This window comes from Gavia stellata, chromosome 12 (assembly GCF_030936135.1).
Source record: "Gavia stellata isolate bGavSte3 chromosome 12, bGavSte3.hap2, whole genome shotgun sequence".
Taxonomy (NCBI): Eukaryota; Metazoa; Chordata; class Aves; order Gaviiformes; family Gaviidae; genus Gavia; species Gavia stellata.
The window spans coordinates 25,806,836-25,823,142 of NC_082605.1; the positions used below are offsets into that span (position 1 = coordinate 25,806,836).

Sequence of the window (16,307 nt, forward strand, 5' to 3'; positions counted from 1 at the left end):
CTTTTACCTTGTTGATGAGGCTGGAATCACCCAGGCTGCTCTCATCATCTTCTGAACTCTTCTGTTCCTCATCTGATGTGACAACCTCCATCGGTATCACAGAGACTGGGCACACCTTGTAAGGCTCGGTGTAGGCACTGCAGAGAGAAAGAACAGACTAGCTCACTGGTGTTATTCCGACACTTGCTATTGCTCAGACATAACAAATCCACACATTCCCCAGAGATAACCAGTCAGGGGGCAGGGAATCCCTGCAGACCTGCTGGGCTTGGAAAGCAAGATTTCTCAAGCTTCCTTTTTTTGCTGCCAGGCTCAACAGCAACCATTTAGGCAAGTAGAAGGATCTGAAAGGAGCAATGGGAAGTTAACTGAACTTGTTCAAGCTTCCCCAAAGGATCAGTGTTCTGACTCAGGTTGGAGCAAAAAGTTCATACTTAGTTGCAACCAGAACTGCTTTGTTGGTCCCTAGTCAACCCCTCAAAAGGGATGTAATAAAATCATACTAACATCTCAGTGCTCATTAAAAATGGAAGTTAGATATTGTAACAATGGGTTTTCTGTGAAAACATTAAAAGGATGAGAAAAGTATAACTGTAATACCAATGGCATCAATTAAAGCACAAGGTACTCGTATCCCAGAATCCTTGAGTTGTTTCAAGGGAATCTGAATTCAGCTCCAGAAACCCAGAGAAAGCCATGCGATAAGAGTACTGGATCTGGTGTGTAATACAGGCCAGTGGCATCCCAGCATTTTCCTTTAGAAAAAAAATCTTTTTTAAAAATTAAAATTGCCAGTGATTTCAAAACATCCACAAAGCATGACTAGAGGTAGGTTGTCCAGATGGTGCCTGCCCTTTGCCTTAGAAAGGTGTCTTTAATTGCTGATCTGAATATGCCTAGCTCCAAATTCCAGATACTGGATCTTGTTAAACCTTTGTCTGCTGAATTGGAGGCAGTCTTCCAAACTTTGTTACTGTGCAGGTACTCAGAGGCTGTATTCAGGTTGTCTCTTCACTTTGCCTTTTATATGAAAGAGGTGAATATCTTGGTGTCTTACAATGTCACGCCTCCTATCATTTAATCATTCTAAAATCTCTGAACTTTATCCAATTATCCATTAGCATTATCCAATTTACTAACCACTTTAGCACCAGTTTTTACTACCAGCCAGTTTTAGTATTGTTCTTGGTACTGCAACACAAGACTCAATATTCCACCACTGGCAAAAGAAGTGCCAAGTATACCAGTGGTAACACCCATCTCTTCCTACCTCACTTTACTGTGTTTTTACATTCAAGGATCAGATTAGTATTTTTGGCCACAGTATCATTCTGGGAGCTTATATACAGCTTATACACCACAGTGGCCCCAAGCCTTTTACATTTCCAGGGGTAGGTTCCAGGGTTCAGCCAACAGGGCAAGTCTGCTTTCTTGAAAAACAAAATCTGACATCTCCGTGTGTTCCAGTAGACATCTTGGCCAACCAGGTTGGTCTGTGGCTTACTCAGTGTGTATGATTTCTTTAGTTCTCATTTCCTCTGAAACATTATTAATTTGCTTTCACAGCTCTGCATCATCTCTTTGGGTTTTTTTGGTCTCCCACTTGGGCATCCCAGATGTGAACAAATCCAAAGCTTCAAAGCCAATGCTAGAGTGACAGGAGGCTGGACAAAGATGGGTTAATGTAAGTGGGAGGGCAGTGAAGAAAGAGACTCCCAAGGCCACTGACCAGACTCACATTTCCTTTCGGAAAGGAAACTCCCTACATATCTGCATTCACTTCCAAGCTGCAAATAGGTCTCTGTGTCTCCCATGCAGGTGCGGCTGCCAGCCTTTCTTTTATGCTGCCAGCTTCTCCCTCATGTGCAGAGTCAAGGAGCTCTCACAAGCTGCCTGGTGCATTTGCCATGACTGGGCGAAGGGCCAAGCAGCAGCACTGTTCCTCACCATTGTCTTCTCTTGTTTATTATTAGTGTCTGCAGTTTTTCAGTGTGGGCGGCATCACGGCACTTCCGAAACCCTGCCTAGCTACAACAACAAAGGGGCCTCAGCACAAGTGAAAGCAAGAGCAAGGCAGATACAGGAACAGCTCAGGAGGCTTATTAATAGTTTAGCCAGTCTCTCTCCTTACTTGCACAGCCCTTCTGCAATTTGTAATTCTTTGCCCCAGCAGAAATTAAGTACCTCCCTCCTTTTTCTCTCTCTCTGATAAATGACTGCATTATGTTAATATAAGAACACATTATAATTTGGAAAGAATGCCTCAGTATATTAGTCTGATAATGATTATGAATGGCATTACTAAAGGCTCATACAGTAGCAAAACTTGCAATATTGCTGAACTGTTGCAAGGGCTTCGTTTATAGTAGGCCTGCAGTCTAGTGGCACTGGCTTGCGTTTAAAGAGAAGTCCCAGAATGTTATGGGTCTCATTTGCCCATGGGATGGGCACAGGCACGTTTATGCCACCCTCTCCATCCTGCCCTTCTCCAGCCACTCCAGCAGCACTCAGGTTTTCACTTCTGAGACTGTTCTATATTGTCATAGAGCTCTTGGGCAGTACACCTTTCCTGATACCCAGCATGTGTTTTACTCCAATGAATTCACATCCTTTCATCCATTTTATATGTCTATGCTTTTGTGGTCTCCTAGCAATCCTGGCTCCTGAAGACTTGAACTGTGCCCAGGAACTGGGCACCAGGTGAAGGCACCCTGGGCAGCTTGGTCTTCACTAATCCTACTATCAGGTGCCTGGAGGAAAACACCAAGGATGCAGTGATAGGTGGCAGATGACTTCTGAGGCACAACAGGTTGCGGGAAATTTTATAAAAGGATGATATAATTTTAATGCAGGGCAAGGTCTTACCCACAGAGCAAACCCTTCAAGTACGCCCAAACAATTACCATAACTGCATATTAAGTCTTTTAGTACAAGCTGCTGTGCACCCTGTGAAAATCACCTGGACATGTTTTAGCACTTTCAAAGAGACTATGTAGGTAAACTGCCACTATTGGAAGAACCTTCCAACTCGATATTTGAGAACAGAAAAATAAACTGCTTTATTAAGATAATAGAGTCACCAAGATTAAGGAGATGTAACCACTGATCATGACAAGAGTCCATTTCTAATACTAGGGAAATAGTCACAGCCAACCTCATGCACTGCAGTTCTTCTAAAGCAGTTTAATCTCCATTGGTCACAGAATCACAGAATGGCTGAGGTTGGAAGGGACATCTGGAGGTTATCTGGTCCAACCACTCTGCTCAGGTAGGGCCACTTAAAGCCAGCTGCCCAGGACCATGTCCAGGTGGCTTTTGAGTATCTCCAAGGATGGAGACTCCACAACTTCCCCGGGCAACCCATGCCAGTGCTCAGTCACCCTCAGAGTGAAAAAGTGTTTCCTGATGTTCGAGGCAACCTTCTGTGTTTCAGTTTGTGCCCATTGCCTCTAGTCCAGTCACTGCACATCACTGAGGAGAGCCTGGCTCCATCTTCCTTGTACCCTCCCTTCAGGTATTTATACACATTCGTGAGATCCCCCCTGAGCCTTCTCTTCTCCAGGCTGAACAGTCCCAGCTCTCTCAGCCTTTCCTCACAGAAGAGATAATTCCAGTCCCTTCATCATCTTTGTGGCCCTTCATTGAACTCTCTCCAGTATGTCCATGTCGCTCTTGTACTGGGGAGCCCAGCACTGGACACAGCACTCCAGGTGTGGCCTCACCAGTGCTGAGTAGAGGGGAAGGATCCCCTCCCTCGACCTGCTGGCAACGCTTTGCCAAATGCAGCCCAGGATACCATTAGCTTTCCTCTGGGCACCTTGATTTTAGGTGTCTGTGAAGTACCTTTCAGTGTGATTTTGTAAATAACCCTTTTATGGACAAACAGCAACCTAACTTTATAAAGCTAGGGTAAAAGCAGAACCACAGAGTTAAATTGCAGGCTGCAACCCAGGATAACGCTGTTGGACAGGACAGGGATTGCCAGCCCACTTCCTTCAGGACACGTGTCCAGATCACAAAGCCCACAGTCACAGGTGGTACTTACTGGTTCCCAGTGACAGTTTCTGAGAGCACCATTAGTACACAATCTTAAAAATGCACAGAAACTGAGACAAGAAATTACTTTTCTGTAAGAGGATACAGAAACACTGAATTAAAACAACTGTTGCCTTTGAGAAGAAGCTCCATTTCAGGAATTGCGTGATCTTTGCCTATGAGTTTCTAACACACTCTTGAATGAAAGACTCTGAAATTGTAAGTTGATATAGGCTAGGAAAGAAGAGTGAAGTGATGGGTGCAATGATCTCATGAAGCAAGAATGGAAATCATAGAACCATAGAATCATAGAATAGTTCGGGTTGGAAAGGACCTTTAAAGGTCATCTAGTCCAACCCCCCTTGCAATGAGCAGGAACATCTTCAATTAGATCAGGTTGCTCAGAGCCCTGTCCAACCTGACTTTGAAAGTTTCCAGGGATGGGGCATCTATCACCTCTCTGGGCAACCTGTTCCAGTGTTTCACCACCCTCATCATAAAAAAATTCTTCCTTATATCTAGTCTAAATCTACCCTCTTTTAGTTTAAAACCATTACCCCTTGTCCTATCACAACAGACCCTACTAAAAAGCCTGTCCCCACCTTTCTTACAAGCCTCCTTTAAGTATTGAAGGGCCACAAAATCAGACATATCAGCTTATCTCATGGGAGTTCTCTGCAGAGCTCAATTAAGTTATTCTAGAAGAGTATCTGGCAACTACATTCTGGCTTCCTGATACTGATTTGGACAGTGTTATCTTAGGCAAAATCAAATGGGCTCACTTAAGCAGTTAGAAAAAGCATCATTCAGCCCAATGCAAATCCTGATAGAAATCCCAGAATTTGTTCAGCTATTTCAAAGTATATTGTAGGGAAATGGGGAAAACAGCTACAAGCAAAAGATTGTAATGCTAATGCTGCTTCTCTGCTGGTAAGAGGAAAGTGTAGATGGGATTTGTAAAGTAACCTAAGGCAGTTGGGCACTAAAATACCATTGAATTCCAGTTCCTTTAAATGTCTGGTAGTGCAAGCTTACGCTGCTGAAGGTGGTTTTAACTAGCTTCGTGTTGAAATTCTCAGCAGTGTTCTTGTGGCTGGTTATGAGATTTCACCTACTATGGTGGAAAGTAAAAGGAGCTAAGAATAGCTGTGCTATCCTAATGTTGTTCGGTTGCAGAAACTTTGGAAACCACTCCATCTAGATCTGTCCATCTGTGCTCTGAAACTGCTCTTGAAACACGTTTGGAACAGGCAGTAGCTTTTCAAGGTGAATCCAGTGTAATTCTTAGCTATCCTAGATATGCAGGAGACTCTCTTCAATGGGATACCAATGTCTTCTGACTTCTCCTGATTTCATATTTTGTTACCATCATCCGGGAACACTGAAAAGGCTACATAGAATCATAAAATGCTTTGTGTTGGAAGGGGCCTTTGAAGATCATCTAGTCCATCCCCCTACCATGGGCAGGGACACCTTTCACTGGATCAGGTTGCTCAAAGCCCCATCCAACCTGACCTTGAACACCCCAATGATGGGGCATTCACAACTTCTCTAGGCAGCCTATTCCAGTGTCTCACCACCCTCATAGTAAAAAAAATTCTTCCTTCTGTCCAATCTAAACCTACCCTTTTTCAGTTTAAAACAGCCGCCCCTTGTTCTGTTACCACAGGCCTTGGTTAAGAGTCCCTCTCCATCTTTCTTGTAAGCTATTTTATAACTTAAGCCCCCTTTATATATTGAAAGGCCACAGTAAGGGCTCCCCAGAGCCTTTGCTTCTCCAGGCTGAACAACCCCAACTCTCAGCCTTTCTTCACAGGAGTGGTGTTCCAGCTCTTTGATCATTTTCATGGCCCTCCTCTGTACCCGCTCTAAAAGGTCCATGTCTTTCGTGTACTGGGGACCCCAGAGCTGGATGCAGTACTCCCGGTGGGGTCCAAAGCCAGAGGTAATTAATATTTGCTCTCCATTTATTATTGCCTTCCAATCTACTTGCATGTTTCATGTAAGTAATTGCATTGAATGGGTCACTCCTAGTTTATCCCTGACCTCTCTGAGAAGATAGATAGTGTGTGTCTCTGCATTTCTTTTGTTTTGATTTCTGTCCTGCAGAATAAGGGGTCACTTCATTCTGACTGCAGTCTTGGACTTGTCATTACATTCACATTTAGGGCAACTGTTGAACCTGTTGAAGATGGGATCTCTGGGTAGCTACAGTCCTCTGTAAACGTCCTTTGGTGCACTGCTAGAGTCCAGTTAGTGTCAAGCTGTGCTGTTAAACTAATTGTCTAGCTGCATTGCCAAGTATCAAAGTCCTGAGCTCTAACCATGACATCTTTGTCATAATCAGTGGAGCCCCTAATTAATGTCTGGTTTATAACACAGAGAGACTTTGGGTCCTTTGGATGCAAAAATATCTTGCTGTGTTTAAACCTCACACTTCAATTTGTTGTAACTCAGTCAGATAAGAGCATCATGAAATGATTGTAAAAGGCAGGGTTTTGGGTTCGGACCTTAATTTCCTGATGTTCACAAATGTGGGAATCGGGTATTACATTCCCAGGTGCGAAGAATGTTTAACCAGTAAGACATGATGTTACATCAGGTCTCTGTCTTCACTGCAGTTTGTAACCTGTTTTTCCGCCAACTGTGGTCTGCCTTCTTCAAGGCAGGCTGCCCTCAGAAGTTAACTAACTAGTGTATTTGGGTCATAACTCCGCAGCCCAGTGATTAAAATCTATATTCCACCCTTCTGCCCCCAGTCCCCTATTCACCTGGCTGAGCCCCTCTTGAGTTCCCATATCCTTAATCATTTACACTTAATTACCCCATGAATCTAAAAATGCTTTTAAGATAAGGAGACCTATACAAGCTCACATGTAACCCATATGCTGATGGGCATAAATTTTTTCAGACAGCTAGTTTTGGTTTTATTCTTGTCACAGAAAGAGTATTTTTTTGCTTTTATTCTTTCTCCTGTCATTTCCCTGACTCTGCCCTCTCTCCCTCCTTGAAAAAGTGAGCAGCAGGGGTTGCAACTTTGCTAGGAAAGCATGTAGACATTGTTGGTAATGAAATTTTTTCAGTCAAAAAGTTGGACAGACCCCATGAGATGTCTCCAGCATCTTCATGACCAAGTGTCTTGTGAAAATGTCAGTGGCATTACTAGGAAGTCTGGTTAAGGCTAGGAATTCATTAACAGTCGTAAGATATAAAGTGAGGCTGAGTTTCAGAGGAAGTGCTCTTGGATTTCTGGCGGAGGAGGGGCTGAGCAGTTCCTGATAAGAAAACCCATGCAATTCCTTGTATTTCACAATGAAATGGGTCTAGAAATGATGAAAAAAATCACAGACAGGAAGGAATATGGGAAACTACCTCCAAATCTGTGATTCAGTCACTGCAATTGGGGATACAGGCCAGATTTCATAGTGATTGCCACCTTGACTGGGCAGGAACAAGTGGAAGAGTTTGATAGGAGGAGTGAAGTGTGAACAGGTGCAGATGCAGACATGATCAGTAAAGACTGTAGTTATGCACATCACCAGAAAGTCTCAGTGGTCTGAACTACAAACTCTGCTTCTTGCATAAACCTGGGACACAACAAATTGCTACTTGTCCCAGTCACTTGCTATTTTATTTGCTTCTTCCCTTGAATCCAGATCAAGCAGGACAGTGCTACTACCTGATAGCTGATTAGGAACTTACCTTCTGTCTTTTCTCAAACAGCCTATTCAGAACTGATACCAGCTGCTGCAGTAGCTTGAGCTATCAGCGCTGCAGTATTTCTCAGTTCAGCTGCCACCTGGTTGTTCCCTAGTGCTCAATTAAGAAAGGCAAAATGTCTTGGTGTTGCCACCCCCACAGCACTGGGGATGTAGGGTTTCCCTGTGAATCCATCAAGTCTAGAAACCCAGTGCCCCAAGAAACCCTGGTACTTTTGAGGGCACCAAAAATACACACAGTGTATAAAAAAACCCTTCCTGATCATTGTGGATAATCAGCATGGATTGGACACAAGTCAACAAGATTTTTTTTTGGAAGCAACTACTATTTTGTTGTGCTGAATTGCAAGGAAAAAACCCACAACAACCCACAGCAGAGTTTTATTTGTTCTTTCACTAAGTTTATTGTCAGAACCCTGCAAAGAAAATGCCCCTCTAATGGGTCTGAGAATGTGGATACATAAATAGATCTGTCACAAAAGGATATCTTATCTTCATTTTCCCTCTTATTCCTTCTCAAAGCCCAGTGTCTTTAAAGACCTGCCATAATAACATCAGTGCTTCTTGAAACAACATGGTTGGTTGTTCATCAGCTACAGCAGTTTTCTCTTCCTCCCTCAGAGTTCAAATGGATCCTGGCACTTTGTGTGACTTGTAGGGCATATCTAAGTGCATGTGAGATGACACCATGCCAAATGAATTAACTTAAACTACACCTGCAACAAGGCTAAGATTTTATATAAAATTAACCATTATAATTATATAGAATATAATTTATAGTTAAATAATTATGCATATATAACCTATAATTATATATAGTAAAATATATATGAGTCATAAATGTTCAAACCTTGTGTCTCTTTATTCTGCTATATGATATTTTTCTTTAGCTCATTAAAAGCACTCCTAAATAAACTTACTGCAAGCAATAAACTTTAATGCAATGGAAGATGCTAATAGAAGTGTGGATGTGGAGAGTAAGGGGAGAAATGGTGCCAGAGTTGGTAGTATCTCAATAGACATGGTAATCCCCAACTAATTCTCTTCCTTGTAGCAATGATATGGCTGAATGAGAGCAGATTGCAGACACATTATCTGCTGCTCCTCCAGCAATTGTCTGTAATCATTCCAAGAGTTAGTCAGCACAACAAAGGAAGCAATGAGCCTTCTGGGACAGTCTAACCTTAAATTGACTGAATAAATGCAGGAGGAGGCAGTGCGACAAAAGTCTTTTATTTAGCACCAGTTACATTATAATTGTAGAGCTGCTGATAGGTACCGAGTGGGGAGAAGCTGTATAGATGCACTGTAGTAATTATCTATGTACCTTCACCTGTGAACACGTATTAGTACGTCTGCAAAAATGTGTTCTGGAGTTTACAGACTCTCTGGTTATCCTGCCCCTATAGTGATGTTTACATTTGACTTCAAAGGAAAAGTATCTGTGGACTGAGTGGAGGATGAAGCCATTAAGGAAGGAGAAGCTGAACTGATCGTTGTAGTATCATTAACTCCTTTGTTAATGAAGTCGGGACACAAGTCTTTATTACCTATGATCCTGCCATAGCACGAGCTGGGACAAGTCTGAGCACAGATGGTATGTGCAGGGGAAGTGAGGGAGCACTGGAGATACAAAACAGGTGTGAGAGCTCATAGAACATGAGTCACAGACTGACAAATACTGTATTTTGTCTAGCTTGAATATGCAATTCTCAAAGAGATACTTGCCCTTTTAATTCCACACCTATCCTTCAAATGACCTTGCAAATTCTACCCCATTCCTCAGCAATGATCACATCAGTTCTTTAGGATTTTTAGAAGTTATTCAGTCAGTATTAGTGAGATGTAAGAATTTAACTGGGGGATTTAACAATGGCAAAAATACCCAGCCAAGGTTATTATAATAAAGGCCTAGGAAGACCATGTATTTTTGTTTGCATAACAATACAAATGCCCTTGGCTGTATGCTCATCTCTTGGCCACACACACAAGTGATGTAGTTTCCTCCTTCAGAGTCACCAACTGCCTCAAAAAAAAAAAAAAAGCAAGAAGCTGAGTTGGTGGAAATCTAAACTTAAGGCCTGTCACTTCCACTAAGTGATCCACTATGTCCTCTGTACCAGTAAGGATCAGATTGCCTGCAGTTTGCTTTCAATGAATCTGTACATCGTGATGCATCCTAAAGAAAGGCTCATAAATCTCATTTGCCTTCTGCTTCATGGTCTATGCTGCAGCAGCAATCATGAGGAGAGAAGGAGAGTGCTCTTTCCTGTAAGGTATCTATATTAACGTATCCCTGGAGCTTTATGATACCTGTGGAGTATCCACCCTTTCCATCAAGTGGCTCTTTATACATCTGAAATGTAGCTGGTTAGGCTGTTAAGATGTGCTGGCAATGTCCCTTCAAATGCCAATGCAGTAGATCCATCACAGTGTCTATAAGGTATGATCATGTGTGTTAGGACAGACTTAAAACGCATTTCTGCCTTGCAACAGAACCTCCTCAGACAGTGTAAGAGTGCTAGAAATTTGTTGGTCAGTCAAGAGCTATTCAGCATCTCCCTGAAGCAGTGAGCATTTGTGTAGGGTTCAGATGTTGTGCAGTTTTAGTTCCACAGTGATTCCCCCCATGTTAATCATATGGGAGGGAGCAGGCCAGCGCGAGACTCCTGTGACTGGACCCATCTCCAGGGCAAAGCAAGTGTGATGTGGCCAGTGAGGACATCCAGATTCCCCCATCCCAGCTCCTGAGCACCTCCTTCATTCCCATGTGTCCCTTCAGGGACAGGAAACTTCTAAAACTGGATTGTAGTATTCCAAAATGCAGTTTCTGGAGAAGGAGCCTGGGTGGCTTATCATTAATCACAGGACTCTAACACACCATCACCAGCCAGCCTGAGTTAGCTTCCTTGGAGTAAACTGGTTTCTTTTGGAAGTAGGTTTTAACATACTTCCAGTCTAAAGAACAGTATGAACAAGTGCAGCTCTTAAGGAACCTCCACTGTGTTCATATTTGAACCAAACCCATTATTTGTCTCCATAAGGTATATACAGTGTAAAGGGTGATCCAAGCTAATAATAATCAGAGGTCAGGCAAAGAATACCTTGCTTAATGATTTCCAGAAACAGAGTCCAGGCTGTGCTCAGGTTTTAACCATTGTGGCAGCATTCATTTAATGACAACTGGATTACCTCCCTGCCACCTCCCTGTTGTCTTTCACTCTACATTCCTAGTCAGTGCCAGGACAGAGAAAGAGAGAAGAATATTTGTCACTATCTTTAACAGGATTAGGGACAAAAAAAGGAAAAAAAAAAGGTAGAATCTTTTTTTCTAGAGATCCTGCTAATTTCTTTTCTTTGCATCTGTTGCAAACTGTAAAGTGGATGATGCAACTTAATTACCGCTAACATATTTGAAGGGCCAAAAAGCCCCCTGTTTTATTTCCTGAAAATTTCTTACGGCTTCAAAAGTGCCTGCAAGTAAAGATCAAAGCAGTATTTGGTTCAAAATGCCACCACAAGATGAAGAGAGAAATAGAAGAGGCTAGAGACCACATCCTTGGTCCCATTCCTACAGTGGAACAACTGCTATTAAAAGCTGGTTTTGCCAGTAATTATCAACACATGGCTCACCATTTTCACTGTTTCTACATAGAGGGAATAAGAAGTAACTGAACTCTCTGGATTTCTGAGGTAAATGCTGATTTCTGCTCTGCCTTTTGTGGGGGACATAATGTCTTTTTGTCTAGGATGTTTCATCCATTCATTAGCAAACCCACAGTTCTGGATTGCTAAAAGACAATTCTTTCAATTCTTTGCTAAAGAGAGGCAGTGGTGTTGAGTTCAGTTAGGCCTAGATCCACCAAAGCTCTGAAATGAATGTCAGTTATGACCCTAAATATTTGTCTGTGTGTATTGGTGGTTGCACTGGCAATTACTTGCCCTAAGTCAGCAAAGCAGGTTTGAAGGAACTACCTAGGAAGGTACAAACATTCTTTCTCCGTGGGGTACGTCCTCTACAAGTATAATCTCCCTGAAGCCAACTGAGTGCTGATGAGCTTGACACATCAACTCAGAATCAGATATGCTCAGTTTACAAATGACTCATAAACTGCTGCCATATCCTTCCCATCCACAGACCCCAGCCTGTGCCCATTGTGACTCCTCTGTCATAGAGATCTTAGCTCATAACTGGATATAATGTACAGATGCAAGAGGGAGACCAGAATCTCACCTGGACACAGTTGGGTTATGCAAAGCCCATATATATAAAATCCCCTCCATTCAGTGGGGAGGGGAAAAAAAAAACAACCCACCCCCCCAAAAAAAACCCCTCTATTATTGGACCAAATGGATTGAACGCAACTTTTTTCTACATGCAGTATCCCTATCCCTGGCTTTATTTCAAGTCACATGCCCAGCAGTTACTAGTTCAAACTCTGTCCTTCTCAGACAGTGACATCCTTATTGCAAAAAATTAAAAACATATGAACTTAATGCAGTGATGGTAATTGGGAGAGGCAATGGGATGCTGAATGACCCTGTTTTATTAAAACTGATTATTTATTTTCTTGTATCCATTTGTAAATTATTTTTTTGATTCATTCTGCAAAAGGAAGGCTCATTACTGAAGGAAATTAAAGTTCAAATGCATTTAAAGCCAATAAAAGGAAATGCCTGTTAGTGCAGCATATGTTTAGCCAGTCAGTTCCCTGTTATGAGAGATCATCAAGGCAAATATTGCAGCTGAAGTCTGAAAAGGGCAGGAAAGACATGATGTTTGCTAATAACATACATAGCCTGACAAGGCAAGGTAACACAGGGATAATCACATTTCACACTCTGAGGCATAAGCTGTTTGCCCGCCAAGGCCAGAAAGGAGTTCTTCCTCATGTCACAAACGTTTCAATCTGAATTTTGCTCTTTCTTGCATTCATGTGGTGTAGGACACAGGAGAGGGGAAGAGGATTTTTGGTCAGGGGCATGAGGCTTTTGCTCTGTTCTGAACAACTTTAGGGATAAAATTCTCCCACCTTCAACCACTGCTCTTGGAGATACTCACAGAACAATGGTGCTGGTGCATGTCTAGTTCTGGAAGGGAGTGCAGGCAGTGAGGAGCACACAGGGGTTTGGGCTCCATCTCAGGGAATGTTTTCTGACCCAGCCTGGGGCAGTATAAGTAGAGAAGGGATAAGAGAAAGCCTAACAGTGAGGTTTCACTAGCCATGTCCCAGATGTGCTGGGATGCATGGGTTACTCTTGTTTTGGGGCACCTGCACAAACCTACACAGCCAATCCATGTTTCAGGCTCAGCCACATGTACTGTGAGGTGCACGGCTGTCTGCGAGCACCATTCCCCTCCCTAATCCTGTGGTGTTAAACCACTAGAAAAAACAAAGCAACAGTAAAAGCTGGACATGACTGAAAACAAAACACAGCGTCCTTGGGCCTCGGACAAGTGGTACACCCCCTCCCTGCTCTCCCAGGCACGCTGGAGAGGCGGTAAGCTGTGGCGGCCTCAGCTTGCGCTCAGCCTGGCCCTCCGGCCCTTGTCCTGCATTTCCTGTAAACAGGGAACACTTCCTCCCTAGAGATGACCTGGCAATGAACTAGCAGGGGCTGACGCTCAGCTGCACCGCACCCAACGCCCCACCATGCCAGAAGGTACAATGGGGCGGCAGATAATACATAATAGGTTATTAAAGGCAGCTCTGCCCTTTATAGACTCCTTTGAGCACATTATTTACATTGCATGTCAGCCACCACAGAGCTTTTACTTTCATTAAATCATTAGCTTCACAGGCACCCAAAACTTTTCTATCCAACAGCACCAGCAGAGGTTTTCCTTAAGGCATCAGCACAGCTCTTCTTATGCTTCTCTTTTTCTTCTTTCGCTTGCTAAATCACAGCCCTGTTGTTCCCCAGCACCCTACTGTTCCCCATCTCTGGTAACCTTTTGCTGTGTTGAATCCTTGCAGTGCTTGGAAACCTGAACTGAGAGGGGCAAAATGAAGACCCAAGTGCTTGGCAGTGGCAAAAGTCTCCATTTTGTGCTGTGAAACTCTTCCTCCTTCCAGACCATGCAGGCCATATATCTGTATCATGTTGAAACTTTCCATACTGCACATCTGCCAAGGGACAGAAGATAACAAGGAAAACATCCACTAATTATCAGGATGGGTTTCAAGTGATTTGTTGAGCAACTCCTAGTCACAGCACAAATGGCCTCTGACAATGAAACCGCTCAGCACTTTTGCCCTATTCTTCTCTACAAAATGACTTATCTAAGTGACAGTCTGACTTTGGATACAGTGGTGTAAAACTGGGAGGAATTCACCCTGACTTTAGTGGAGTCATGCCCATGCTTATTTAAGTTAAGGCACAGAGTAATGTTTACATTCTTGTAGCCAAGCTGAGATACAGAAATCTACCTGGAACCATTTAACAGTCATGTTCACTAGTGTTGCTGCTTTCTGCTGGGGGTGGGGGTTCTTGAGATAGGCTCTCAGTTGCTTTCAAGCAGGCAAGCTGGCACGACTTCTGCACAAAGGCACACATGGGAGAAGAACACCAACAATGGGAGATTTAGGCAGTGCTACTTGCAATTTATAAAAAAATTTCAGATAGACACTTCAGAAAAGGTCTGCATAAATTATTCTGTGGGAGTTTCACAAATGGAGCTAGGCAGAACAAAGACATGTTTGTAACACACAGTGGGCTCTCCTGGAGATACTCAGTGTTGGACTGGTTCTGCTGTCTTACAAGCATTATATAGAGTTTTAAAGTTGTAAATAGGTACGACTCTGGGTCGAGATGTGTTTCATGGCTGCACAAGGAGGTTACTGACTACACTGAGCTACACAGAACTAGAATATCTTTACAAGTCCTGTTCCTCAGTGTCCTTAGGTTTGTACAATACAGCAGCTGCTCTGTACTTTTGCACATGTGGTCCTGAAACTCAGAGTACAGCTGGGACTACACTATTGATTCTGGAATCTAGCCTAGACTGAGATGTGATTAGGTGTCAGTTAGGCAAATGTGATCATTACAGCAGCGAATGGATCCAACTCATTATAATCATTTCAGAAGATCCAGCTTAGCATAATTCTTAAGTGATAATAGAAGTGAAAACTCAAAGGAGGATGCCAGCTTGGAAATGGTGTCAGTGAAATGCAAACACAAAACCAAACTTGAATCAATCATAATTTGCTGCAGCCAGAATTTTTAGTTATCCACTTATTAATAGAAATTTGAATTCTTGGCACCTGATTCCAAAAGACAGCAGAACTGGTGGAAGACAGAGGGCTTGGTTTTGTGGTGGGAAACATTCTTGGATTTTTTTAAGCTGTTTGGAGTTGTGTTGGGAAAAGACTTAAAATTAGTACTCCTAAAGCCTTTTAAATAACAGAGAAAATGATACTTCCAAAGCCGGTAATAACAGTTGTCTTCAGTTTTTCTTTTCTTCCTTTTAAAAAAGCAGATTTTAGTCTTAAATTAGGAGAAGTAGCAGTAACACACCACTAATACTTCACGAAGTCTGAATCTACTACAACACTCAGAAAATATATGAATTTCTTGCAAGTGCTGCCTTGCTTAGAAGTAAAGTTGCAAACACCTTGCATGATAATAAGTCCAAATAAGAGAATTATCTCTAAGCATTGTTATAACATTACTGATTTCAATTTCTTTCATGCATAAGTAGAACGACAGTTGGTTATGCACATGGGGGAATAAGGGGAGAACATGGAATTTCAAAAGTGGTATTAGGATTTGTAATTGCCATTTCCAAAGTGGAGATGACACTTGTAATGTATGGCTTTAAGGTGTCCCTTTCAAAGCAGTAACAACATCAGTCTTTCAGATCCAGTGGTACAAGAATACCCAAGCGTGCAGCTTAAGTGCCTTCAGTAGCAGCTGGCAAGGAGATCTCACAGTGCTTTACATATTTCTGTCCTGCAATCAAAGAATTAACCTTGCAGTAACTCAGCATAAACCCTTCATTTGACATGTGCCTCAGGCTGAGAAAGGTACTGAGGTTAGAGGGGAGTTAAGGGAGAGGTATAAGAACAGTGGATCCTGATAAGGTGTCAAACTGCACTCCAGGCTACCAACTGTGCAGAAAAAGAAAGAACGAACCAGTAGCTCCCATGCAGGATTGCATACGTGTATACAGGACTGGTTTCAACTTATGATAAATCAAAACAATAATTTGATTGGACTCTGTCAGGATTTCTGAGGCTTGATGAATGATTTTAAGGTTCTGAATTATTAATGTATTCTAAAAGTAAACTTTATGGACCCCAAAAGTAAACCTATGGGAAAAAAGCCATAATGAGGTGGCTTTATAGGATGAAGTTCAGGTGAAGTTCAGAATTTGAATACACTACAGATATAAGCAGGACTGTGCACAGACCAGGACACACAGGTGTGTTTATACCCCCCATGGCCTTGTGCAGCCTACCTTAAAGCCAGACTATGGTGTTAAAACCAATTTAAGCTGACAAGAACCCTACAATTACCTGAAAGGGGGTTGTAGTGAGGTGAGTGTTGGTC

General features: G+C 42.6%; 1 protein-coding gene across 1 annotated transcript in view; it reads right to left on the bottom strand.

The window, feature by feature from the left end:
- Positions 1–16,307, bottom strand: part of FGD5 (FYVE, RhoGEF and PH domain containing 5) — a 116,224-nt gene that overhangs the window by 70,588 nt on the left and 29,329 nt on the right. Inside the window, exon 3 of the mRNA XM_059823209.1 lies at positions 8–137. Within this exon, the coding sequence (XP_059679192.1) occupies positions 8–137 (130 nt within the window). The remainder of the gene's footprint in view (positions 1–7; positions 138–16,307) is intronic.